Below are 25,430 nucleotides of genomic sequence, written 5' to 3' on the forward strand. Positions count from 1 at the left end.
AGTTCCTTATGCAATAACTGCTGAGCACAGTGGGATGGTAGGAAACAAGTGAACAAGGGGATTTAAAAAAAATGGAGGTAACGTACTCTAAAGTCAAAAGTATGGAAATTAAAGTTAAAGTTGGACTAATTAGGTTTCCTTCAGAATCAGCCATAAGCGCAAGAAAGAACCAGGAAGGCAAGAAAAAGTTCAGTATTGTTAAAAGCTGAAGTAGTCATTTGAGCCAAACAAGTATGCTTCAAAAACCAATACCCAGCCCTAGAAGTTTAAATTATAGCTTGTAAAAACACAAACACCGTAATCAGTTATATTAGCGGTCATTGCTATTTGCACTGATCAAGGAAAGAGTAAGTTTCTGGTGTACACGTCACACAGATTACAGCCATTAATTAGAGAATGGTGGAAGTAAATGGCTTCCAGAGCATGTGCTCTTCCTACCTACACACTGTCACAACACAGAACTAAGAACTGGCCCAATTACAGTTGCTTTGCTACAGCAACGTTCAAGGCAGATTTACTGGGCTAGAAAGCAAGCTCTGAACACAGCAGATTTACATTATAACACTGAAATATGAGATACAAGTAACAGCTGTAAGGTTCCCCAGATAAATCAGCAGAAAGTGGCTAAGCTATTCCTCTCTGTCTTAAGCTAGTAAAAATCAATACACTGAGTAGTCAGTTCCTCTCAGTAGGAAATCACTAAAGCCTCAGCCTAGGCATTAGAGTTTGAAGTGTAAAATGTCCTGTACCAGATTCCATCCTGAGTGAGACCAAGGTTTCTTCTCCTGTCCCCCCAAAAATATTTGCAGTAGAAACATCTGATTTGCCCCCTTGTACACTCTCCTCAATAACCATGCAATTTCTGCAGTAAGGCTGAATCGAACATTGATCTTGATAACAATGAGGAAAAAATGCAGCAGTCTCTGTATATCCCAAAGTCAGCTGTGAGTTGTAAGCTTCTTACCTGATTGCTGTGCCACCCTACAAGCCTCACTGATCCTCTTCCCAGTAAGGTAGCTAAACATAGCCTCTATGTGGTTCTCGTGCTGGGACAGTGAGACTTCCTCTTCGATTCGTGCTGCTGCAGTCTGCGATAACCAGCGGGAGAAGGCTTTCCTACGCTCCAGGGTTACAATGTACTCACTGGGCTCCTCCAAGCTGGCTTCTAACTCCTTCAGGTGGCCCCAGATTGCCTCACACAACATCCATGTCAAACACCAGTACTTCACAACAGCTGGAGAACAAAAAATTAAGTGGTCACAAAAGAGAGACATACGTACTAGGAATTTGGAACAAGAGGGGGCTGTGTCAGTCCTATATTTGTCCTACATTCATAGAGGATTAGACTACTTATTTTTAAATTTAAATCAGCTGATTAGCACTCCACAATGCATCAGCCCAGCGTGCATCTGATCCAGCCATTTTAAAGTCAATAAAACCAAAGGAGGTGGCCACAACCAGTCGACTATTTTAAATGTCTGTCAATACATTAAACACTATCCTGGAGAAAGTGTGAGAACGTTTTGCTCCTTTCTGTGTTTTTGTATTTCCAATTCTCCGTTCATTTTATTCAGATTGTGCTGCACTAAAGTTATTTGAAGTGAACTTGTACTAAACTGCTCTATCACTTAGATTCTATGCTCCCCCAATGTATATAGCTTGATACTCACATTCTATTTCAGCTGAGTCGCCACAAAAGTCTCTAACCCAGTCAGCATAGTCATGGATGGCGGACACTCCTGGGTTGGCTGCTAAGAGAGGACAACGTTCATCTACATGGACAGTACTGTGTTTGAGCTTTATCTCCAGAGGGATGAGATATAACTGCTGGTCTCCGTCTGTCTTCCTTCGTTCTAAGGTCAGCTTCTCTATATGAACCTTGAAGGGAGATTCTGAAAGTCTGGGGAAGATAACAGTAGTATTGGAAAGATATAGATACTTAACAAGACTAACAGATGTGTAAAATAATTCTTATGTAGAAACACCTCTCCTGTTCCTGATCATCAGGTGGATAATAAATCCAGAACCCATTTCTCTATCTGAATGGGATGTCAATATATTCAATAGGTACTCAATCCCAGGAACAGATAAGGGCCAAATTGTGGAAGCTGTGGTTACAGAATGAACTGCAAACATCCTGAAACTGACAGTGTGCTTGAATCATGGGACATGAAGAAACCTGATCCTAGAATTTCATCCCTTATTTGGAACACAACTACCCAAACTATAGAAGTACCATAAAAACATTTCTAGAGTTATGGACACATCAGGAAGCACTAGCCTAATGTCCCTGCATACTCCATTGCAAGCTTGACCTACATTCTGCAGCTCGCGGGAGCAGCAGACAGGAAGCTCTTTGAAAGTTTCATTTAAAGGGGAGATGCTCCAGTATTCCCAACACTAAATGTCAACCCACACTAGCAGCACTCAGTGGGGAAGATATGGGCCCATATTTATTCACAGCTTCATAGTGCTTAAGGCCAAAAGGGGCTGTTAGACCATCTAGTCTGACCGCCTATACATCACAGGCCCATAAATTTTTACCCAATACAAGATTCAACAAGGTTCACTTTAAAGGCAAGGACAGATGGCTCTCTATATACTCCAGTATATCTGCAAGGGAGAACTAGTCTTATGGATTACCACTCACGATTTAGGAGCAACAGGAGTTGGCAAGAATCCATATTCCATAGAGTCATTGCGAAGATCCTCAGGCTCACTTGACCCACTCAGTTTATCTCCACTATTTACAAGAGTCCAATTGGGTCCCCAACCAACACGAAATGAGCGTCCCATGAAGAGTGCCATATCCATTAGGAGTTTTCCTTTTCCATAAGTGACAGATTTTTCCAGAGGTATTAGCCCCTGCTGCCTACAGGCACCCACTGTTTTCAGCTGCACCTCTGGGGCTGCGCTGGGCATGGAGAATGCAGAGGGTAGTGGGGAAAGCCCAGACCAAGAGGCTGCAGATGGAGGATTGCCTAAAGAGGAAGTTCTTGGTCCATGAAAATCTTGCAGAGAAGCACTTTGGAGGAAAGACACACTTGCAAATTTTGATTGCAGCAGCCCTCCAACTGAAAGGAAGATTGGAGAACGTAAGGAAACTCAAGGTCTCTGCATTTAACAGGTCATTTAAGATGTTCTGAAATTCCACCAAAACTATTCAGAGCAGCTAGTAGTCAATAGCATTTACTATACAGTTAGGCATGCCTGGTTTTAACACAGCTGACTGTAGCATGAATGGGACAACAATTATGGTCATGAACAGTCACATACTAGGCTATAGCACAATTGTCCAAGCCATGGTACAAACTAAGCACTACACCAACAAGGGCCTTTAAGTACCTCCGAGAAAGAACAGATGCCCCTCTGTGCCAGACAAATGTGTGTGGCCTTAGACAGATTTAGAACAGACATGGCTTTAGTCACCTGAAGGTGCCTCAGGAAACAGTAAGCATTGCTATTAAGTACCACTGGACTTAAATTGGCTCCTTATGGAGACACCCCAGTTAAGCACACTTCATTTAAGTGGACCATGCAGTGCTAATGTTGGCAACATTGCAACTTTCTTAAATATACAAGCTACGTTTTCTCTTGTGGTCATAGTTGTCAGTTATGCGCACGCAATTCCTGCTCGTGTCAAAGTGAGCTGCATGTGTAATTAATAGCAAAATACCCTTACTGGCAGTTAATCAGTATTAAACCCAATCTCTTTATACCATCCTAATGCTCTCAAATGGGTATTTAAATAATGACCCAGTTTGAACACTGTTAGAGATCAGACTTGAAAGAGAGTCAGTATCTAGGTTAGGATAATTTACAAGAGACACCAGCTGCCCAAAACAAGTTTTAAATGTTGGTTTTTCCCAGACAAACTATTTTAAAGTGAACACCTGTGGGTATCTCCTGGTGCAGACATATGGATCCTTACAGTACCTGAGGAGTGTCTTTTCTGTCCTTGCAATGCTGAAATTGGAAGCCTGGGAGAGCAGATCTCTTGAGAAGTATCCATCTTTGTAGGCTGTTTGCCAAAGTGATGATCCAGGATCAAGTCTACATCCTCTTCATCAGCGAGCAAGGAAGCTTTCATGATCTAAAATGATCATAGAACAAGACTGCATGCTAGCACAACAACCCCTTGATACAAATTAGCAGTGGCTAGCAGGTCTAACTAGTGTCTCCCAAAAAAACAAGCCACCTTTAAAAGTTACATATGAACCACCACTGATCCATTCATGCTGAAACTTACATTTCAAATTAGATCATGAGTTATCTGATGGGATGGTTATAAAGTGAACTAAAAGCAATCTATTATGAGGAACCAGTGATTTAAGTCACCTGCTAAACTACAATGGTGGTGTCCTATTTAATATCCAATACTGATCAATACCTTAGGTGCTGATACAATGTTATCTCAGACCTTGTTTAGGTTGTCAGTACTCAAAATGGAAAACCAAGTAGTAACTGAGTACTGCAAGTGGGGGAGTTGTATTAGTTTTCCTTTGACCCAACATTAAAATGCTAAAATAGTCACCCATATATAGCACCTTGAGCACTATTTTTCAGCTGAGACAGCAAATAGTGGTCCTGTGTACTAGTGGTCACATTATCCAGATTTTCATAGGAGCAGGTGTGATAGCCTGTCCTGGCTGGACACCAACGCAGGCCATCACAGTACTTACTTGAATTCTTCTGTTTTAATCAGAACAGACCTTTTTAACCTCCTCCCATAAAGCACTTCACCAATGATTAATACAGTAAAGCTCTTTGAGATTCCTGGGTATGGTAGATGAAATAGATATTGTACTGTTCAAAGTTGTATATAAATAATATGCTCAAATCTGAAGACAAGCCACAGTGATGTGTCAGAAATTGGGCAGATGGATCAAGCAAGAGCAGGGCCTATCACTTAGATAACTATAGGAAGAGCAAGTTGCTCACCTGTAAGACATGGGGGTTTATACCAAGTGAAGATGCAATGTGCGTTGAAGCAGGCACCAGTTCCGGCTCTTCTGTAATGCTATCTTCTAGTATTGAATCCTGAGCTGGTTCCTGGGTGATGTCAGCCATATCACTGTCCAGTTCCACAACACTTCCCAGCTGTTCCACTTCTGGGCTCTGCAGACACCAAAGACATAGAAACCATGTTAGAGGATAGCAGATTCTGGGTCAGTTAAGAGAGAAAGCAAGAATATTCAATGGCTTCAACAATCACCTGCAAGTGAGAGAAGTATTCACTGCTCATTTCTGGGTTCCAAGTTAGACTCTAGGTTGTAGATCCTGGAGCGCATCATCAAGGATCTACAACCTACCCTGAAGAAGGACGATCCCTCACTCTCACAGACCTTGGGAGACAGGCCAGTCCTCATTTACAGACAGCCCCCCAACCTGAAGCAAATACTCACCAGCAACTACACACCACAACACAAAAACACTAACCCAGGAACCAATCCCTGCAACAAACCCCATTGCCAATTCTGTCCACATATCTATTCAAGGGACACCATCGTAAGACCTAACCACATCAGCGACACCATCAGGGGCTCGTTCACCTGCACATCTACCAATGTGATACATGCCATCATGTGCCAGCAATGCCCCTCTGCCATGTACATTGGCCAAACCGGACAGTCTCTGCGCAAGAGAATTAATGGACACAAATCACACATCAAGAATTGTAACATTCAAAAGCCACTAGGAGAGCACTTCAATCTCCCTGGACACTCGATAACAGACTTAAAGGTGGCAATTCTTCAACAACAAAAACTTCAAAAACAGACTTCAACGAGAAACTGCAGAACTGCAATTAATTTGTAAACTGGACACCATCAAATTAGGCCAGAATAAAGCCTGGGAGTGGATGGGTCACTACAAAAAGTAATTTTCCCTCTGTTGATACTCTCACCTTCTTGTCAACTATTGGGAATGGGTGATGTCCACCTTGATTGAATTGGCCTCATTAGCACTGACCCCCCCACTTGATAAGGTAACTCCCATCTTTTCATGGGCTATAATATATATACTGCTTACTGTATTTTCCATTGCATGCATCTGATGAAGTGGGTTTTAGCCCATGAAAGCTTATGCCCAAATAAATTTGTTAGTCTCTAAGGTGCCACAAGGACTCCTTGTTTTTGCTGACACAGACTAACATGGCTACCACGCTGAAAACTGAAGTTGTAACAGCAGGCAGCCACATACTTTGTTTTTATTAAGAAGTTCCTAGCAGTAATCATGACCAGGTATTTACAGCGTGCTAATAAGATTTGCAAAATTAAGTACGTTTAGGATCAAAAGCACAAGTTTCACTGACCCATCCAAAAGCTGGGGATTTTAGTAAAGTAAGTTACCTTGTACCATTCATAGCACCTTCCATATGTGGACCTTAAAGCACTTTACAAACAACGAAGAATTAAGCTTCAACATCCCTGCGAAGGAGCCACTATACCAAGCACACAAGATGCAATCAGAATTAGCCAGTTTACTAAGACTTGCATATTTTTACTCTGTGCATTTCAAGTCATAGCAGTTGACCTGACATGATATTACTCCTTTACTGCATTCACATTGTTGAACCAATGCATTAATGGAAGGGAGAGTTAGATTCTGATCCTTCTTTTGCATCAGATGAAGTTTATTTCAGGTGCAGAATCTTTTAGTTGCGATGATGCACAAGCCAGAAAGAACACAACTTAACTGTTGCAAACCAGAACCTGAAAATCAGACCATCACACTGAGAAACTTTACTCAAGGCCAATGAACAGATATAAACTCATTCTAAAAAATATTTCAGAAATATAACCACAAAGACTGGGGCAGCACTAGGAATAGAACCTAGATCTACGATCTAAACCTTTGCCTTAACCATAAATGCATCGTATTTCCTGGCTCTTCACATCAACCATTTGATGAGTTTTAAATCCATACTATATAGTCTCCTGATGTTTCTGTATTAAGTCTGGGCAACTTTTTGCCCCTTACAACATCCAAACCTACAGCAACAATACAAAATACAAAGAGGTACACCATATCTTGGCTCCTAACAGAAAAGGGCAGCCCACAATAACAGTTAAGTTATTTCTATGGGATGCCCACAAGAATAGTTAAGTGAACATTCACAAAATCAGATTTCCTTGTTTTTCCCATTTGAGGGTTTTTGTTGGGGATGGTGAGGGGAGGGAATAGGAACACGAACACACACACACACACACACACACACACCCCTACCTATAAGACTAGTCCTTTCCAGACATCCAGTTCAGTATTTTTTCAGAAATGTAAGTGCTTCAGGAGTTTGATTTACCAGAACAAACTGCACTTAAGTGACCAGCGAACCAAGACAGAAGGTGAAAACACAGCCTTCAGTGCTTCAGGGTCCTTTTACTGGGGCAGAGTACGAAAGCTTAGCCTGGCTGCCTAAAGACAGGAGTCCCACAAGATGTGCCATTGATAGCTATAACATGGTGCTGTGCCCAGATTATCAGCACTGCTGCATCTCTGCCAGTCTCCTACCTCTGGTGCCTCCTTACCTGTATGACAAGCAGAGTTGGTTTGTCATCTGACTCCTGAAAGCCATCAGTGCTAGTTATACTTAGGGAGGCTGATGCGAAAAGAACTTTCCCTCATGGGCCAAATACCCTGCATTTTGACAGAGTGCAGAGTCTGAATGGTTCACTTCTCCAGGGACCTGATATTAACCTTCCCTAGGCAGAAAAGCATTCCCAATTCAGTTTTCTGAGGGTCTCCAGCACAAAAAAGGAATAAGACTAGATTGGAGGGATTGTCAGCAGAAGGTAAGTGTGCACTTTAAAAGGCTTCCCCACACACAGCCGATGTGATGCCAGTTACTTCTTGCTAAGGGGCTCATTCTGTTCTTCACTAGGCTGTGCAAGTTCACTGCCTCTCCTTACCCACAAAAATCGCAGCAGGAGAACCAGGGGCAAAAGGACTATTTACCATGTCTTGTCTAAAAGCTTGACCATTGGCCAATGCTGACAATTCCTCCATGACCTACAGAAAAGCACACCATGCATATTGGCTTCATGCCAAGTAGACGCTCACTGTTCATGCCTGAGTGAACTGCAAGCCTGGAGATCTGCCTTCACTAATGAATGGAATATCGAAATTGCTTATGACCTGAAACAAAAGCCTTTCCCTTAAAAATGCAATTCGGGAGCTACGGATTGGCATCCTTTTATTCTGCTCTCCTGCATACGACCGAGTCCTCTACGTCAACACAAATAGCAATAGGTTGGACACCAAGGACTGGATTGCAGGATTGGACACCAAGAATCCTGCTCAAGGCCTTTACATTCTGCATTCAACTTGAGCCCTACTTTGTATTGACAATTTTTTTGACATAAGTGCTTGGTTGTATAATTACCATGAACACCTCCATTATAAAATGCTTTTCTTCTCCATTAACACCAAGATCTACCATATATACTTGTTCATTAGCCCGTTTGTTTATAAGCCGACCCCCCCCCCCAGATGGTTAAGTAAAAATAGCAAAAACTGTATGACCTTTCATAAGCCGACCCTATATTTCAGGGGTTGGCAAACTTTGGCTCCTGGCCCGTTCGGTTAAGCCACTAGCGGGCCTGGATGTTTTGTTTACCTGAAGTGTTCACAGGCACGGAGCCCCTCAGCTCCCAGTGTCCACGGTTTGCCGTTCCCAAACCGTGGACACTGGGAGCTATGGGGCTCCGTGCCTGCGAATGCTCCAGGTAAACAAAACAACAACGTATTAGATATTCAATTCAAAGATTCCATAGAGTTTAAAATCAAATTTTGGTGTAGACCCGTTTATAAGCCAACCCCCGCTCTTTGATGCGTCACTTTTTTACCAAAAGTATTTGGCTTATGAACGAGTATATACGGTAATTTAGTTTACTGTCGGCAGTGTTTTTTCCAATGTTAGATAGGGAAAGTGGAAAAAAAAAGTGTTCCATTTTCATTTAAATCTGACAATTGCTTATAACCATTCAACATTTAGGATGTAGCTACATAGGCTTGTGCCAAGAATTGGATAAAATGCCATCTTCCTAGAAGGCAAGTATATACATATACCAGGGGTAGGCAACCTATGGCACGCGTGCCGAAGGCAGCACGCGAGCTGATTTTCAGTGACACTCACACTGCCCGGGTCCTGGCCACCGGTCTGGGGGACTCTGCATTTTAGTTTAATTTTAAATGAAGCTTCTTAAACATTTTAAAAACCTTATTTACTTTACATACAATAGTTTAGTTATATATTATAGACTTATAGAAAGAGACCTTCTAAAAACGTTAAAATGTATTACTGGCATGCCAAACCTTAAATTAAAGTGAATAAATGAAGACTCGGCACACCACTTCTGAAAGGTTGCCGACCCCTGACATATACTATGACCCAATAATGAATTGGAACAAAAAACTTCAGAATGCAACAATTGCACCGCACCCCACCCCACTCCAATACATTTTAAGAAATTAGTTGTATAGCCAAACTTGTAAAAACTTTAGATCTTATTTTAATAAAAGTAGAGTACATTCTTAAAATACCAGAATACAAGTTCGCATGCAGAATGAGGTTTGAAGATGCAGACAATCTAAAAACCTAATGCACAAAGCAATTTGTTTTTAGGTGCTGGAGGCAGCATGACTGGCAAGTTATATTGCACATATTTGAGAATATTAACAAAACCATGTTTTCTTCCACAGTTAGTGCAAATGCGCCATATCCTTGTTTAGATCCCAGATTTGTAGAAGTGATCAGATTACCAAAAAAACTCAAGATACCATCAACAAAAACGCTAATTTCAAACAAAGGATGTGAGGACAAGGGAGAGCACGCCAAGTATACATAGATCTTGCAAATATCCTGTAGGAGACCAGAAGTACCACCCCAGTTTGAGTAAGCTCGGTTCTAAAAATGCTTTGCGTTCTTCTGTCTCCAAGGCATTTGCAATAGTAACGGCTCTGTCTTGGGGCAAATAGCTATTCCTCAAACTTCATTTTATGGATAACTTCAAGTCACTGTTTTTTCTACCTGAGATGGAGGCATTGGCTTGCCATTTAGAGCCATTTGTTGGGGCACCGGCTGCCCCTGGGGTGGCACTTGGGCAGTTTTTAACTTCTTTGCGTCCACTTTTGAAGGATGCTCCTCCTCTTCCTCATCAGAATCTTGCAAGCCATATTTAGAGAAGTGAGCCACCTGTACAATGAGAAAAGCCAAAGTGTTGCTAATAGGGATACAGACATGGGGAAGATTTTTCAAAGGCACAGATGGGAGTTGGTGCACAACTACTACTGACTTCATATGGAGCTGGGTGTTTAGCTGCCCCTTGGGTCTGAAAGTCTCCCCTTAAATATTCTAATGAGTAACTGCATACTGAAGCATACACGAACTCTGAGGGAGTTCAATCTTTGTATAAAACACCACATATATGTGAGATCAGTTCTTAACAAATCACCTGGGAGTTATTTTGGACAGTTTGCACATTGTGACTATTACAATCAGAATGATCTGTAAATTACTTGAAAAACTTTAGTACTACAATTCATGAGTTAAATGGATCAGGAAGAGCACTTTAAAACCTTAAACAAGTATAAAAAAAACCTGTTGAATAAAGGCACTGGAATTACAGCATTGACAGCTATTGGTTTAATCAGGGATTCTGACTTCTGTTCCACCCAGATCTTTTTGTAACACACAGTTTATGAGCAGTCAGCGATGAGTAACCGTGAACATTACCTTGAATACCCAAGAACCAGTCTCTGAACGGTATTCTTTGAACTGGGCTCCCTGTTTCCGAGATACAGCCTCCAGTCTGCCTTCATAATTGATATCTGCTAGTCGTTCTGGGCTCTTTATCAAGCAGCGAGATGTTTTATCCGTTGGCCAAACTCCATCCAATGTAACTTCAGCTCGTCTGTTAAAATGTAGACCATGGAAGAGCATGAGATCACTGAGCTTTGAAACGAGGCATTCAAAAAAAGTTTACATCGAGTTCAAAACAAACCACAAGCATTGGCTCAAACACTGAAAAAGCCATGTACCACGCTTTAGTTCAGAAACATTATTGTCACTGACCAGTAGGCTTTGTCCAAGATTAATAACCTGAATGCATGCCTGAAAAAAGGGTTTAGATTTGCGGGCTGCTGGGATAGCTAAAATAGAAAGAGACCCATATGGATGACAATAAGGGTGATAGATTTTGGTAAACCTATTTACCAGGCTACTCCCACCCTCCCAAAGAGAACACATGAAAAGTTTGAATTACCTATTTAAACCTTCACCAATAGGTGGCTTCTGATCATCGTCAGGATAGACAATAACTTCTTTCCTGCGGATGTGCACAATCTCATCCAGATTTAAGTTAGTTAGATTTACCTCTCCTTCAAAGTAAATTGATCCATAACCTGGAAAGTAAACCAAACACAACTTGTACTTCTGCTCCAATAGCAAATGCTGTAATACCACCCTGGAGAAGTGCAGTGGCAAACTCTCCAATATAAGTATTCACATTTTGTTCATCTTACCTGAACTATCCTTAAATTGCCATTCAAACTCGTTATTCCATTCCACTGACAACAAGTAATTGAGCAGTTTTACTATTATCTTTTTCCATTCTAAAAGGATGATAGTTACAGTCTGTTGGTCATTGCTCCCTCAAAGTAATAAATTTGGGCCCTTAAGTATCTTTTCTAGACCACTTAAGTTGGTCACTCCTCCTGGGTGGTCCTATCCTCTATTTTTAATTTGTCTCCTTGCTGAATTCAAAGTACTAGAACTGCACACAATATCCTACGTGCATATACAACAGCAAGACTGACCCCAAGTAGTTGTATAACCAAACTAGTTTTACATTCAATTCCTTTATATAGTCATAAGGTTTTTGATAGTAGTACTAACCTGGCCGCTCATACTGCATCTGTGATCAGCACCTATCTTTTCCCAAACACTCATTGAGAATTACAAAGTTATGATTTCGTCCAGGGACAATGTCAGATTTTAAGTATTCAAATCTTTCCATTTTCCAATAATCATGGTATTATAACTGGATTTGTAAAAATCCAGTTTGAAGCTCAAGAAGTGAACAAGTAATGAATAGCACTCAGCTTGGCCAATAAAGCTGAGCTAGACAGTTCTATGGAAAATACTGAGTCCAAGTTTTGGACCTAAGCTACCCTCAATATCTGAAGAACTATTGAAAATGTTGTTCTTTTCAGATACCAGGTGTTGGAATTTTACAAGCTATGATTTTAGTTTCACTGTGTAGCCTAATTCATGCAGCTTGAGAGTGCAGCCAATTTGAAAAATTTTTATAAAGCTTTTGTCACCTAGGGATGATGAATTTCCCAAGCAAAGTAGCGATTTTACATTCATGATAGGGGGGAGGGGTAGCTCAGTGGTTTGAGCATTGGCCTGCTAAACCCACGGTTGTGAGTTCAATCCTTGAGGAGGCCATTTAGAGGACTGGGGTAAAAATCTGTCTGGGGATTGGTCCTGCTTTGAGCAGGGGGTTGGACTAGATGACCTCCTGAGGTCCCTTCCAACCCTGATATTCTATGAAAAAATACAAAGCCCAGGCTTTAAAGCTCTAAAAAGAGTTGGTGGCAGGAGAACACATATCCAAAATGATTCTATACTCACCTTTACGACCTATAGTGAAATCAGTCACAATACACTCTCCTCTGTCAGTGGTAAGTTTGGCTAGATCCTCCATAGACGGGATGGTGTAGTAGCCAGCTTTTGTTAGAACAATTCCTACAGTAGAAAATAATTGAGCACACAGATGAGGACAAGACTAACTTCAGAAATGTTCTTAATCATTTGCCAAGAAAACTGAAGGACAGCTGAGGGGCCATAAACAGAAGTTGGGAATCAGTACAATGTAACTAAACAATAAAGTAACAGAAGCCAGAGTACAGACCTCTTAACAGTGTCAAGTTTATATTACTTTACAGTGAGAAATTCCATGCACTGAGTATCTTATCTAAGGTAAGATAAAAACATGGAACATCTTGGGTAAGAGGGAGAGGAGAAGGTAGGAAGATTTGTTTTTTTGAGGAATGGCATTTGGTGGAGAGAAAGCTGGAAATTATTCAAGGGCAGTATACATTAAAAATAAAGCAAAGGATGGGGGTCAAATGACAAGCAAGAGAAGGATCAGGAAGGAGTAAGACTAAAGATAGAGCAGCACCACACAGCAGTGCGAATCTGACCTGCTGGGTGCAGACTATATACATTCTCATTCTCCTCTTCTCGGTCATCCTGCAGTGACTCATCATGAAATGAAGCATCTTCACTGCTGCCTTCCAGGCCATTCCGCAAGGCAACCCGCATATTCAGAGCCACAATGGTATCGTCCACATTATTCTGGTGTTTGTGCACTGCATTCTCTGGGGTCTGTGGGATGGGCTTGGCAATGGGGTTAGTGTAAAATCTAGTCACTTCATGGTGATCGTCCTCTTCCTCTCGCTCACCCTCTGGTCTGTGGTTCTCATCAACCGATCTGGATAGGAAGTTGAACCTAAAGAAAGAATGAAGCCATTCAAACACATTCATTTCTGAAGAAATCTTGTGTCCGTGTTACAACACATTTGTTTCTCATCTCATAACAGGGCACACCAGATTCTTCCTGTTGTGTGGCAGTGTACCTCCACATGTAACACTAGACATTAGTGCCTGGAACATATATTATATTGTTTTGGGAAAATGGGTTTAGAGTTGATTACGTCTTGCTGCCCAAAGGATCAAGCTAACCTTAGGGTGGGGATGCCTAGTTCACAACTGGCAGCCTCAGCAATATAGATTGAGTGGGCACATGGCTAGTGTATTTCCCTAATCCTTACTAGGTGGTGACTCCAGGTGAGAACGGAGACTAGAGCTGATCAGGAATTTAACAAGATGTTTGGCATTTTCTAATGAATAATTTGTTGAACCTGAAACTATTTGTGGAAATGGGTCAGTTATGACAAGTTTGTTTCAAAAGATTTGGAAAAAAGTGTTTTGAAATTGTTGAAATGGGATATTTAGACCTGACCTGAACCAAACATTTTTGATTGTCTATTTGCAGGTCTGGATGGGAATTCCCCCCCCCCCTCCCCCCAAAAGCTTGGAAGTTTTCCAGGGATGGGAAACAGTTTCCTGCCCAGCTCTAATTGATATACTGGTGAGGAAGCCTGTACTGTTCATAAGAAAGGTCATACTGTGTAAGAGGAGTGGTCCATCTAGCCCAGCATCCTGTCTTCCAACAATGGCCAGACCCAGAGCTTCAGAGAGAGCATACAGAAAAGAATAAATTTACAGAGATCCACCCGTCTTCCTCTCACGGCTTCTGGCGGTCAGAAGTTTTGGGTTGCCCAGAGCATGGGGTAATATCCCTGATCTTGGCTAATAGCCATTGATAGACCTATCCTTTGTGAACTTATCTAGTTTTTTTTAAATCCAGTTATACTTTTGGCCATCACATCATCCTGTGGCAATATACTCCAGTGTGAAAAAGTATTTCCTGTATTAAACATGCTGCCTATTAATTCCAATGGGCGACCACTGGTTTTTGTACTGAGGGAAAGGGTAAACAACAACATTTTATTCACTTTTTCCACACCATTCATGATTTTATAGACCTCTCTAGTACAGAAGCTGTTCCACAACTTGATTATCTTTGTTGCTTAAACATCTCTGTTAACCTCCTAGAACCTGAAGTCCCTCTATAAACAGCTTGTTTTACAATTAAGAATTTTAGTCTCAACTAGATGGAAAAAATCAGTCATACAAAAATCTATTTGTTATCAGTCCATATTCTTATTCGGATAGTTAAAACATACCTACTGCCATGACATCAGCATTGCAAAGAGGTCTATAAACAGCTCTCATAGTACTGTTAAGCTACTGAAAACTTAGTGGATCCCACAAATAGCTATGAGCTTATTTCTAAGCAAGAGGGTTATGCACTGTAGAGATTTAGATTCTAGAGAGCTTTTTTCATAGATTTGTTTAGGAGAAAGTATTAATTAAATACCGTTTCATAGCGGCATAATCAGCTGTGTCACATATAAACATACCGCTCTCCATTCTCTGGATACTCAGATGGAGGTTCCAGATCTTCAGCTTCACGACTGACAGGAGAAAACAAGTTGCTGCTGTTGAGGTTTTTCAAAACCAGCTTCTTGATGCTCTTCCTAAAATGTACCAAAGCAACAGTTCTCCGTGATCTGTAGCACATGAGAGCCATACTTTTGACCTAAGAGTTCCAGGGGTGGGAGAATATTTAAGCCAACTTTAAGCCACATTAGCTAGCATTCTGTCATGACAATGCCATAACTACTGCCAAGTCCTGTTGGTCTTTGCCAGCAGATGGTAGCAAGAGGGGTATGAGGTGTCAGTTTGTTATTCCAATTGATGGGGGGGTTGGGGGAGGGGGGATGTTTTTTAAAAACACTGAGTCCGCCTTACCACCACACCACTTCAGAGGAGAGATGAAGTGACTTCCAGGGCTAATATTAAATAGAAAGGCCAACCTCATACAACAGGAAGCTTTCTAAAGCCTATGTTTTATTACTGAACACAGGCCATTTCTAAAGGAGAAAAGAAAACTAACTTGGGCATGAATGCACCATTGGATAGAGATGGCTCATCATCATCCAGCCCATCAAAGAGGTGAGATTTGGAAGATCCTGCTGTCTGCAAAGCTTTCGGTCGCACTCTGGTTGCTGGTCGCGGGGTCAGTTTGTAATGGGTTGGCGTAGTCAAGGCCTTCTGGGCTGCTGGATTAGTTGGTTTCAGTCTCTGAGACAAAGAAAAACTCATGTAGCCGAAAAAATAGATTTTCAAACTACTTAAGTCTAAACAGGATTAACGTTTTCTTGTTTATTTTCACAGAAGTTAGACCAGTATTGTTGTCAGGACAAAAAACCTCTGCCCTGAACAAACTAAAAAACAAGAATTCAGAAGTGACATTGTAAGACAAGTTAACTATAGACATTCACCCTGTATTCTCTGTTTGGCTACTGATTTGGCAGCAACAGTGCTAGCTCAATTTGAGGTCTGATTAGTGCTTTTGGCAGGTGGCTTGCTTAAACTACCACCACTTGTTTAAGAAATAAAATCAGACCTACTTAGTAAGCTATGTCAGCAATACTGCTGCTCCTTTAGAGTGAGTTTTCCCCACACTGGTAAAGTAAGTGCCAGAATCTTACATGATAACATTTGGGAAAAAATTGCAATGAGATCACACACATGGATTTATAATCTATAACTGTGAATTATCTAAGTGCCTGATTTTTAGAAATTCTGAGCATCTACTACACCCACAGAGCTCATTGGAAATGCCAGATGCTTGGCATCTCTGAAGACAGAAGTCTGTAATATATGACCACAATATATGCAGTTAGGTATCCCAAGCGGCTATCTGTTGCAGATAAAATAGTGAGAATGTATGTGTTATATATAAGGCTACATTTTAGTCACGGGTATGTTTAGTAAGTCATGGACATGTCACGGGCAGTAAACAAAAATTCACGGGCCCATGACCTGTCCATGGGGGTCGGAGTGGAGCACCGCAGGTGCTGGGGAGGGAGGCACAGCCCGGGGGGAGAGGGAGTGCTGTGGAGGAGGTCACGACCCAGGGAAGCACCATGGGTGCTGGGGCAGGCTCCTTACCCAGCTCCTGGGAAGCGGCGGCCCCAGCTCCCTAGAGCTCCACACACTGCCTCTGCTCTGCCCCAAGCCCCAGTTCTGAGGGCGGTGCCTGGCTGCAGCAGAAGCAGCATGTGGAGCTACGGGAGCTGAGCCCCCCCCGCAGGTAAGCAGCAGCCCCAACCCCAAGCTCCCCCACACCCAAACTCCTGCTGCTCTGGTTGGGGACCCTGAGATTGCCCCAGCAGCAGCCAGTGCGACTGACCCGGGGACTACCCGAGCTACTCAGGCAGCTCCTGGGACAGCCGCATGGGGCTACTGCAGAAGTCATGGTGGTCACGGAAAGTCATGGTATCTGTGACAAACATGGAGCCTTAGTTATATACCATTTAGTTTCTCAACACCCCAGGCTAAAGACTAAGATATTAGGAAAATGGGCCCCTAAATGTTCGTATCTTCATTTTTTAAAACTAATCCATATATAGAAGTTACAATAAACACAATCTTATCCAAAAAATGTGTTCTGAAGTATTTGAGTTCTCACCTCTTCTTTCTTCTTTGGGTCTGACATAGGGTTTCTGAAGAGAGGAGAATCTCCAAAGGGTGAGTATGTCAAGCTGTTGAAGTGCTGCTGGAGGGCTGCTTGTTGGGCAGCTGAAACATTTGGGTCTGTCAATGCTAGATAAAGTTGGAGAGATTAATCTTTTCTAACCATGTATTTAGCACTCAGACTCATCTCAGGGAACCAGAAGTGGCCCCTTCTTTATCAGATCTGTTCCCTGTGGGTATTCACAGTTGTATCTGCTGACTTCAGTGACAGTACTTTTTACCACTGTCAGCCCTGTAAAGCCAGCTGAATTCTATTCCTTCTTGTATATCAGAATTATTTACCAAGTTCAAATCCGTTTCACCTGTGTAAAGCTAAAATGAAGGGAGTTGTGCAGATCAGCCAGGAGCCTAATTTGGCCTGGCAGAACCTTTTAATGGTTATCTGCACTTGTTAGTTTCAACACCAGCATGCTGTGTCCCTTCAAAGTCTAATTAATGTTGGTGCAAGACCTTTTTCTGAAGGTTCAACCATCTTGAAATTCACTTGTTCAGTTGATTATCCACCATGACCCCCAAATTTTTCAGAGTCACTGCTTCCTGGGATAGAGTCACCCTAAGTATGACCTACATTCTTTGTTCCTAGATGTACACATTCAGCCACATTAGAACGTGCAGTTTGCTGGGCCATCTGCAAACTTTATCAGTGATGATTTTCCAGGCCTCTGATAAAAGTTAAACAGCATAGGGCCAAGGACCAATCGCTGCAGAACCCCACTAAAAATACACCCACTCAGTGATTCCCCATTTACAATTACATTTTGAGACCTATCAGGTGGCCAGTTTTTAATCCACTTATGTCTGCCATGTTAATTTCCTATTGTTCTAGGTTTTGTTTGTTTTTTAAATGTCATGCAATATGAAATCAAATAGACTTTTGTAGGGTAAGTATATTCCAAACACTATTACTTTTATCAACCAAACCTGCCATCTCATTAAAAAAGGAAGTTAATTTGACAGGATCTATCTTCCCTAAACCCATGTTGATTTGGCATTAATTATATTATGCTCTTTGAATTTTTTACTAAATAGAGTCCTGTATCAGCCACTCCATTATCTTGCCCAGGATCTGCAACAGATACTGTTCCACTACCTTGGATTCAAGTAACTAAACTTGGTAAATTGCACTCTTACCCACAGCAGGCTGGGGAGCTCCAAAGCCCAGGGTGGCTGTTGATGTATTGAATCCAGGTGCTCCAAATGCTCCTGTTCCCAGTGTTCCACCTAATTTAGGCTGGGTGTTTCCGAATAGTGAAGTCTGCCCTGCACTAAGAGCTACACAGAGGACAGCAGCAGTTTACAGAAGGTTCCATTACGCGCTTGCAGACAAATTAAGTTTAGTCCACACATTTAAGAATTCCCTCAACTATCATCTGTTGAACTGCAAAAAGAAGTCTTACCGCACCCATTGTAAGTATATCTGTGGATTCTTACAAGTCAAGGGAATACTTTCCTGTTCTGATCACATTATTAATCTAATCCTATACAGTCTCTGAACCACAGTTAACTATTAACCCTTGGTAAGCTCCTACCATTCTAACACTTTACATTAGGAAAGCCCAATTCCAACACAGATCGGGTTTAAGCAGAATAAATAAACGCTCACTAACCAGAGAGTTGAAAGTTGTTACAGGACTAGATGCCACAATGTACTGGAAATTTCTTAAACTTGTAGCTAACTAGACAGCATAACATTCTTGTGTGAACCCTCAATACCTATTAATATCTTCTATTGCACAAGGTATTGTATGAACTGGGAAAGGGGGGAGGGGGAGGAAGAGATGTCTCTCAGAGTGCTAAAAAGACGTTTCAAAGAGTGCAGACTCAATTTCATTCTTTCTGCTCTGGGGCAGTCCAGTCTCTGGGTTTTCCTAATACCTGCCACTACAGATCCTGAACTGTTACTACAGTTAGAAAGAAATCCCAATTATGGATGCCACAGTATTACACACCATCCCCTGGAGGCTTTTTTTTTTTTTAACCTGTTCCAAATCCTGTTCCAAGTCCAGCGCCGAGAGTTCCAGCTGCAGGCTTATTTCCGAAGATACTATTCCCAGCAGTGCTCGCACCAAAACCTAGGAGTACAAAAGAATTAGTGCACCACTTTTAAGTTAACATTCAACTTCCTCTGCAAAGGATTCTAAGCCAACAAGCATTACCTGGCTAAGGACAACTTTGCCAACATTAGTACACCCAATAAACTTCACATGATGTTTCTGGAGCTCAAATAGAATTTAAGGCCTTCAGATGGTGAAACGGTGTTTTAAAGCCACATTAGAGTTTTAAAAAGCATTTCTGTGACATCTAGATAGGGTCTAAGTTTGGGCTGAGAGAAGAGTGGCTGGATTATCATTACAGACCACCAATGAAAAAGCAGCCTTGACAGTACATCAGCAAGACAGACATCACTGAGCAAAGAATCAAACTAGGACACAGTAGGAAGACAAGTGTGCTCCAAGTGAGAGCATGTCTTCACAATTAGATACCTTCAAGCAGCCATTAAAAAAAAAAATTGAGTTCTTACTGAAGCGTAAGTAAATAGGGACAAATAGCCAAAAGCTAATGGGTAATCTGGAAGAGCTCCACAACAAGGTGACTTTTCTGTATTAGTACTCCTCTCTACAAAAGATGGGATGGTTGAAGACTAACCAAACACTGCACAAAATCCTGCCTACCTGAAGAGGAGAGGTAAATCTAGGATTTATAAACCAACTGATGACTCAGCCATTTGAGTATTTAGAGTTCTGCACATAGGTGTTTGTATTTCCCTTGCTGCAGCATCCTGCACCCCCCTCCCACCCCTCTAAAAAACAGCAACTGCATAAAAGTTTGTAAGCAATTCCATTTGCTTATTTTCCACCCATAGTCTAAGATGATAATCAGCCCCACAGATTGACAGTAGTTGTTCATACATCATCAGGTAGGGAATATGCAGCTGCAAATTAACTTCCGTGAAAAGATCCTGTTGTCTATATATATAATATTGAACACAAATGAATACATGAGAAAAAACTTGAAAGACTGTGAAATCTATGTTGTCTTGTTTCAGAAAATATATTTAGAGTGAGCAGGCTTGGCATTTGCCACTTAAGATTTCCTCAAAAGAGGATAACTATGGCAAAGGATTTTAACAGTAATGTAATAGATATTCACCACTCAAGCACAACAAAAAAACACTATTACAGAACAGTATTGCCTTCCAAGATACGTTTCAATTACAGATATCAAGATTTCAGATTTTACTGAAAACCAGAAAGGATCTAGATGTGGTAGCAGAACAAGATGGTTTTTAAGTTTCTTCAACCCCACTGGACAAAACAAGTCCCATTTTACACTGTTTATACCACACACACACACCTCTGATTCTTACTGAGGAAGCAGTTCACAACTCAAGTACATAGGAGTGCACAGTTCAATGCCATTTCTTTAATTTAAGTCAAATGCAATCCAAATCTAACAATAGGCAGATTAGCGGTTAAACTGAAGATTGTGAAGCCATCCAATTAAAAAGGCGGTGGTTAGTCCATGCAAGGGCAACAGAGAGAGTAACAGCACTAACATCAGAAATAAAATACCAAACTACACCTCTACCCTGATATAACACGACCCAATAGAACACGAATTAGGATATAAGGTGGCAAAGCAGCGCTCCAGGGGGGCAGGGCTGCGCACTCTGGTGGATCAAAGCAAGTTCGATATAACACGGTTTCACCTATAACGCGGTAAGATTTTTTGGCTCCCGAGGACAGTGTTATATCGGGATAGAGGTGTACGATCCTCTTACAAACTGCATCAATGCAAGTATCACAGATTAGTTAAGAATGAAGCTTGCTACAGCCAACATTGTTTGCTACTGAAAGTATACACTTCAGAAAACACAAGTGCTTCAACACCAAGATTAGCAGCAGCCCAGAAACAGAATGATAGCCAATTACTCTTCTACAAAAGCTGGAACACAGGACTTAAAATTGACCTTTTCTCAAAACAAAGAACCCTCCTTTAAGCCTGACCAGCACAAATCCATCCCATGCCTGCTGGACTGTCCAGTCAAAGCTCATTTGACAGTGGCCTGAACCTATCTTTTGGGAGAGATGGGGGGAGGGATAGCTCAGTGGTTTGAGCATTGGCCTGCTAAACCCAGGGTTGTGAGTTCAATCCTTGAGGGGGCCACTTAGGGATCTGGGGCAAAATCAGTACTTGGTCCTGCTAGTGAAGGCAGGGGGCTGGACTCGATGACCTTTCAAGGTCCCTTCCAGTTCTAGGAGATGGGATATCTCCATTAATTTATTTATTTAGAGGATTACATTTCACACACTGATTTTATGCCAACATAAATCAGCATTTCAGTAGTTCTAAAGCAACTATTTCTCTCAATTTTAGCATGCAGCTTCTTTGGTCTCAGCTCTGTAAAACCAAAAGATAACAGATTTCATGGGACTTATTAAAAAGAGAACATCACTGACTTGGTATCTTACACAATAACCCTCTTATTCACTCAACTTTACCTACTTTTGGAGCCAACATTAATGAAATGCCCAGTATTTAACAAGTTACTAGTTCAGCTATAAATGAAGTAGTTAGATACTGCAACAAAAAATAAGTTTTACCCTGACCCTTACAACCTCTTGGAGAATTTGTATATTGTATTCTCATTCATGCCTATAAATTTTATATTGTTTGAATCAACATGCACCACGTGGTATTTGCTATTAAGTAATGGTGCATTTTTTTAAAACTCAACCATCTACCTCTTAACTGGTTCAGAGAGTACTGTCTACGAAGTCTGCAAGAAGACAGTAGCGTACTGAACCTGAAATTCCCATACAAATAGAATGCAAAATCAGTTTACAAGCAAAAGAGGAACAAGTCAATGTCCAAGACCTCAAGCTTTCCCCTTCAGCAATATGCATCAAGCACAGCTTACCTGAGAATTTTAAGATTCACAATCATTTAGTATAAGATTCAGTAGCCTGGTGTGTGGTATATTCAGTGTAACTTTAAGAGATTGAATCCCACTTTCTTATATGTACCAAAATTGGAAGTGTTTGTATTGGTTCCTAAATTCAGGGTTGGTTTGTTACCAAAGAGCCCGCTGCCAGTAGTTGTACCAAACGAAGGAGCACTGGTCGTGGTGGTTCCAAATCCAGCAGGTTTACCAAACAGGGTCTGAAAGGAGAGCAACATGCTTTTAAAACTCTGACATCCATGTTACACTTACTATGAAATGAAGTTGTAATGCACCTATGTACAAGGTAGATTTAAGGCTGCCAAGGAAAATCTCCTGATACAAAATTAGCAGTGGCCCATTATCTAGTGTGTATAAAACTTGGGCATTGGTTTAGCTGGCTGTCAGGAAAACACTGAAACAGCTACAGTGAGATGGAATTAAAAGAATTCTATTGCTGAACTAATTTAACAAGTCTATTACAAAAAAGTCAGCATCAATGTGTTCAATATCCAACTCACCAACAGAATTTGGCATTCTGTCGAATTAGTTTTTATTTTAAATAATGTGCCCATCACAGTACTATGAGCACCTACAAATGCTCTGAAGAAGCGTAGAGCTAAGGCACTCAAGATTCTTTATTACTCCTGCTACAGTTTGGTTCATTTAGCAACCCAAGGGCCTGAAGTCAAGTGTTAGCACGTAAATGCTAGAGCAAAGTTCATTACCAATATATTAAAGTATGTAAAATTAAATTCATATGTGAACTAGTGATTTTAGAAGTTAAGGATATTTTATAAGAATAGTTTTTCCACACATGTATAGGGTTTTTATTCCTTGTGTCATATGTAGTACAAAGATACTCAGACGTGAAGTGGTTTGGCTCTGCTAACAACTTTAGTCTTGTCTAAGGGCGTGTCTTCACTACCGGGGTAAATCAACCTAATTTACGGTACTCCAGCTATATGAATAATTTAGCTGGAGTTGACGAAGCTTAGGTTGACTTCACTGCACTGCGTTGATGGGAGATGCTCTCTGGTCAACTTACCTTACTCTTCTCGGGGAGCTGGAGTACCAGAGTCGACTGGAGAGTGCTCTGCCATCGATTTAGCGAGTCTAGGGAAGACCCGCTAAATTGACACCTGCTGCATTGATTGCAGCAGCATTGATCTCCCCAGTAGTGAAGACTCACTACCAATTATTTTATAGGTCAATTACTCGGGCACCTTTGTGCTTTTGACACTATACTCCAGATCTTGAGCATGTCTAGACAATACCAGCCATTTGCCTGTCAGCTCCGATAACATTCTCAGCACCTCCATGGGACCGGTGTTCATTCTATATATTTTATATTATACCCTTAGTATAACAGTTAAGGCTCTAGTTCCCCGAGATTATAGTGAAATTATAAAAGCAATGTGATTTTATGAAGTCACTAGAAATACCTTGACGGTTCAGACCATACTACTTTGCAGGGGGACATTAATGCACAGAAACCTGCTGCAGGCCTCTAAAAATAATGAAGTTTTTACAACTTTAGTCCATTTCATTACTAAGGTACAGACATACCGAACCGCCAACACCAAATCCTGTGTTGGCTTGTCCAAAGAGCCCAGTTCCAGTTCCCGTTCCAAATCCAGTGGCAGCATTTGTGTTGGCAGCTGTTCCAAAAAGGCTTCCAGACTGCGAGGCTTGGGTTGCCCCAAATAAACCCTGCAAACATAAATCTTGTTTGAAAAAGGACCAGTATCTACTCCACCAAAGAACAGTTATAGCACTTTTGTTGGACTATTGCCAAGATAAGTAGCTCTGAAGATCAGAGTTAATAATCAGAAGCCATGATAAACCCTTTGATACTGAATGGAATATATTTTCACCAACCTATATTACAGAAGATTTACAGCTTTAAATACAACTAGCTCTCACTCTCTTACCATTGTGTTTGTATTTGGTTGTCCAAGAGTGCTGGTGTTCCCAAAAGAAAAGCCAGTGTTCTGCGTTGTGGTGGCCTGGCCAAATGGTTTGCTGAACAGACTGGTAGTCTGCTGAGGCTGCTGACCAAAAAGGCTCCCTGCTGTTCCTGTTCCAAAGCCAGTTGTACCTATGATTGGCAAGGAAATGAGAGTACAGATTACAGACTTAGAGCCCGGAGTCAAATTGATGCACTGGAGTCGAGTAAGATAAATGCACAAACCAGTAATTCAAAATCAAGTAACAGTGTCATGTGGAAAGTCATGAATACTGTATCCAAAATTTAAAAAATTAATGGTTCATGTACCCTGTTAGATGTGATTTTTTTTTTTAAACCTGCCTATGATCATCAGTGCTAGTATTAAACAAATACTGGGATTTATTCTCGAGGGACAGCTTGCAAGTGTGATAAATATTCTCTCATAGATCTAACTGACCAATGACACGTTTTACATGGTTAGCTGGACCTGTATTGTACCAATTGGATTGTGGTGCCAACATCTGACTAGCCTGATTGCATAGGGGGAGGAAAGGCAACCAAAAAAGGTTAGCAAAAGGAACAATTCTTACAGATGACACCCAATATCAAAGTTCAAAGTCTACTATTAGCTAGCAACTTCTATAGCTGCCAATACATAGGACTGTCTAAACGTCTCCCAAATATTAATTTTTTATTGTTTTTCAGCCTCTAGGAGAAACAACTTGACTAGTTCTGCTTGCGTGTGACTGACAGGAAGTGCTGAAAGTACACACAAACAAAAACTTATCAAGCCACATCCAAAGAAATGAGTTTTGCAATTTGTTTGGAAAGTGATAAAGTTCACGGTCATTGTTATCTCTTCAATAATTTCGATAGTCTAGCTCCAGCTCATATAAAAGTTTGTCTCTTGTGCTCACAACCCGACCTTTCCTGCTATGTTCCTCTGGACCAACCAGTCATGGGACATCATGGACACAGAGAAAATAATGTATGGCCAATCTCACTGGAGGCTTTGAACTGTGTATGAAAACCATACCCTAAGATGGCTGACTTAACCCAATCCACAAGAACCTTAAAATGTGCCCAAGGGCAAGATCTTACTCCTTGATGGGGTAGGCATTCACTGGTGTTTAAACAAAGTTTGCGCAGTAGTTTCCGTCTTCAGTTTATGGTAACTGATTTCATAGTTATACAGGAACTCCTCACTTAAAGTCATCCCGGTTAACGTTGTTTCGAGGTTAAGTTGCTGATCAATTAGGTGGGTGGTTGGAATCAGGGTGGACCAGCAGCCCCCTATCAGC

The 25,430-nt window shown here is 41.3% G+C and overlaps 1 protein-coding gene across 1 annotated transcript in view; it reads right to left on the reverse strand.

Annotated features, from left to right (window-relative positions):
- NUP98 (nucleoporin 98 and 96 precursor) overlaps positions 1-25,430 on the reverse strand; it is a 66,660-nt gene that overhangs the window by 21,756 nt on the left and 19,474 nt on the right. The window contains exons 8-25 of the mRNA XM_065423453.1: positions 24,113-24,279; positions 23,748-23,891; positions 22,315-22,399; positions 19,216-19,308; positions 18,368-18,508; positions 17,172-17,305; positions 15,591-15,778; positions 15,055-15,171; positions 13,210-13,517; positions 12,638-12,751; positions 11,265-11,403; positions 10,736-10,913; positions 10,031-10,195; positions 4,942-5,118; positions 3,937-4,093; positions 2,651-3,074; positions 1,671-1,900; positions 965-1,234 (exon numbers count right to left, since the gene is read on the reverse strand). Of these exons, the coding sequence (XP_065279525.1) occupies positions 965-1,234; positions 1,671-1,900; positions 2,651-3,074; positions 3,937-4,093; positions 4,942-5,118; positions 10,031-10,195; positions 10,736-10,913; positions 11,265-11,403; positions 12,638-12,751; positions 13,210-13,517; positions 15,055-15,171; positions 15,591-15,778; positions 17,172-17,305; positions 18,368-18,508; positions 19,216-19,308; positions 22,315-22,399; positions 23,748-23,891; positions 24,113-24,279 (3,231 nt within the window). The remainder of the gene's footprint in view (positions 1-964; positions 1,235-1,670; positions 1,901-2,650; positions 3,075-3,936; positions 4,094-4,941; positions 5,119-10,030; positions 10,196-10,735; positions 10,914-11,264; positions 11,404-12,637; positions 12,752-13,209; positions 13,518-15,054; positions 15,172-15,590; positions 15,779-17,171; positions 17,306-18,367; positions 18,509-19,215; positions 19,309-22,314; positions 22,400-23,747; positions 23,892-24,112; positions 24,280-25,430) is intronic.

Source organism: Emys orbicularis, chromosome 1, assembly GCF_028017835.1.
Source record: "Emys orbicularis isolate rEmyOrb1 chromosome 1, rEmyOrb1.hap1, whole genome shotgun sequence".
In the NCBI taxonomy this organism is placed as follows: Eukaryota; Metazoa; Chordata; order Testudines; family Emydidae; genus Emys; species Emys orbicularis.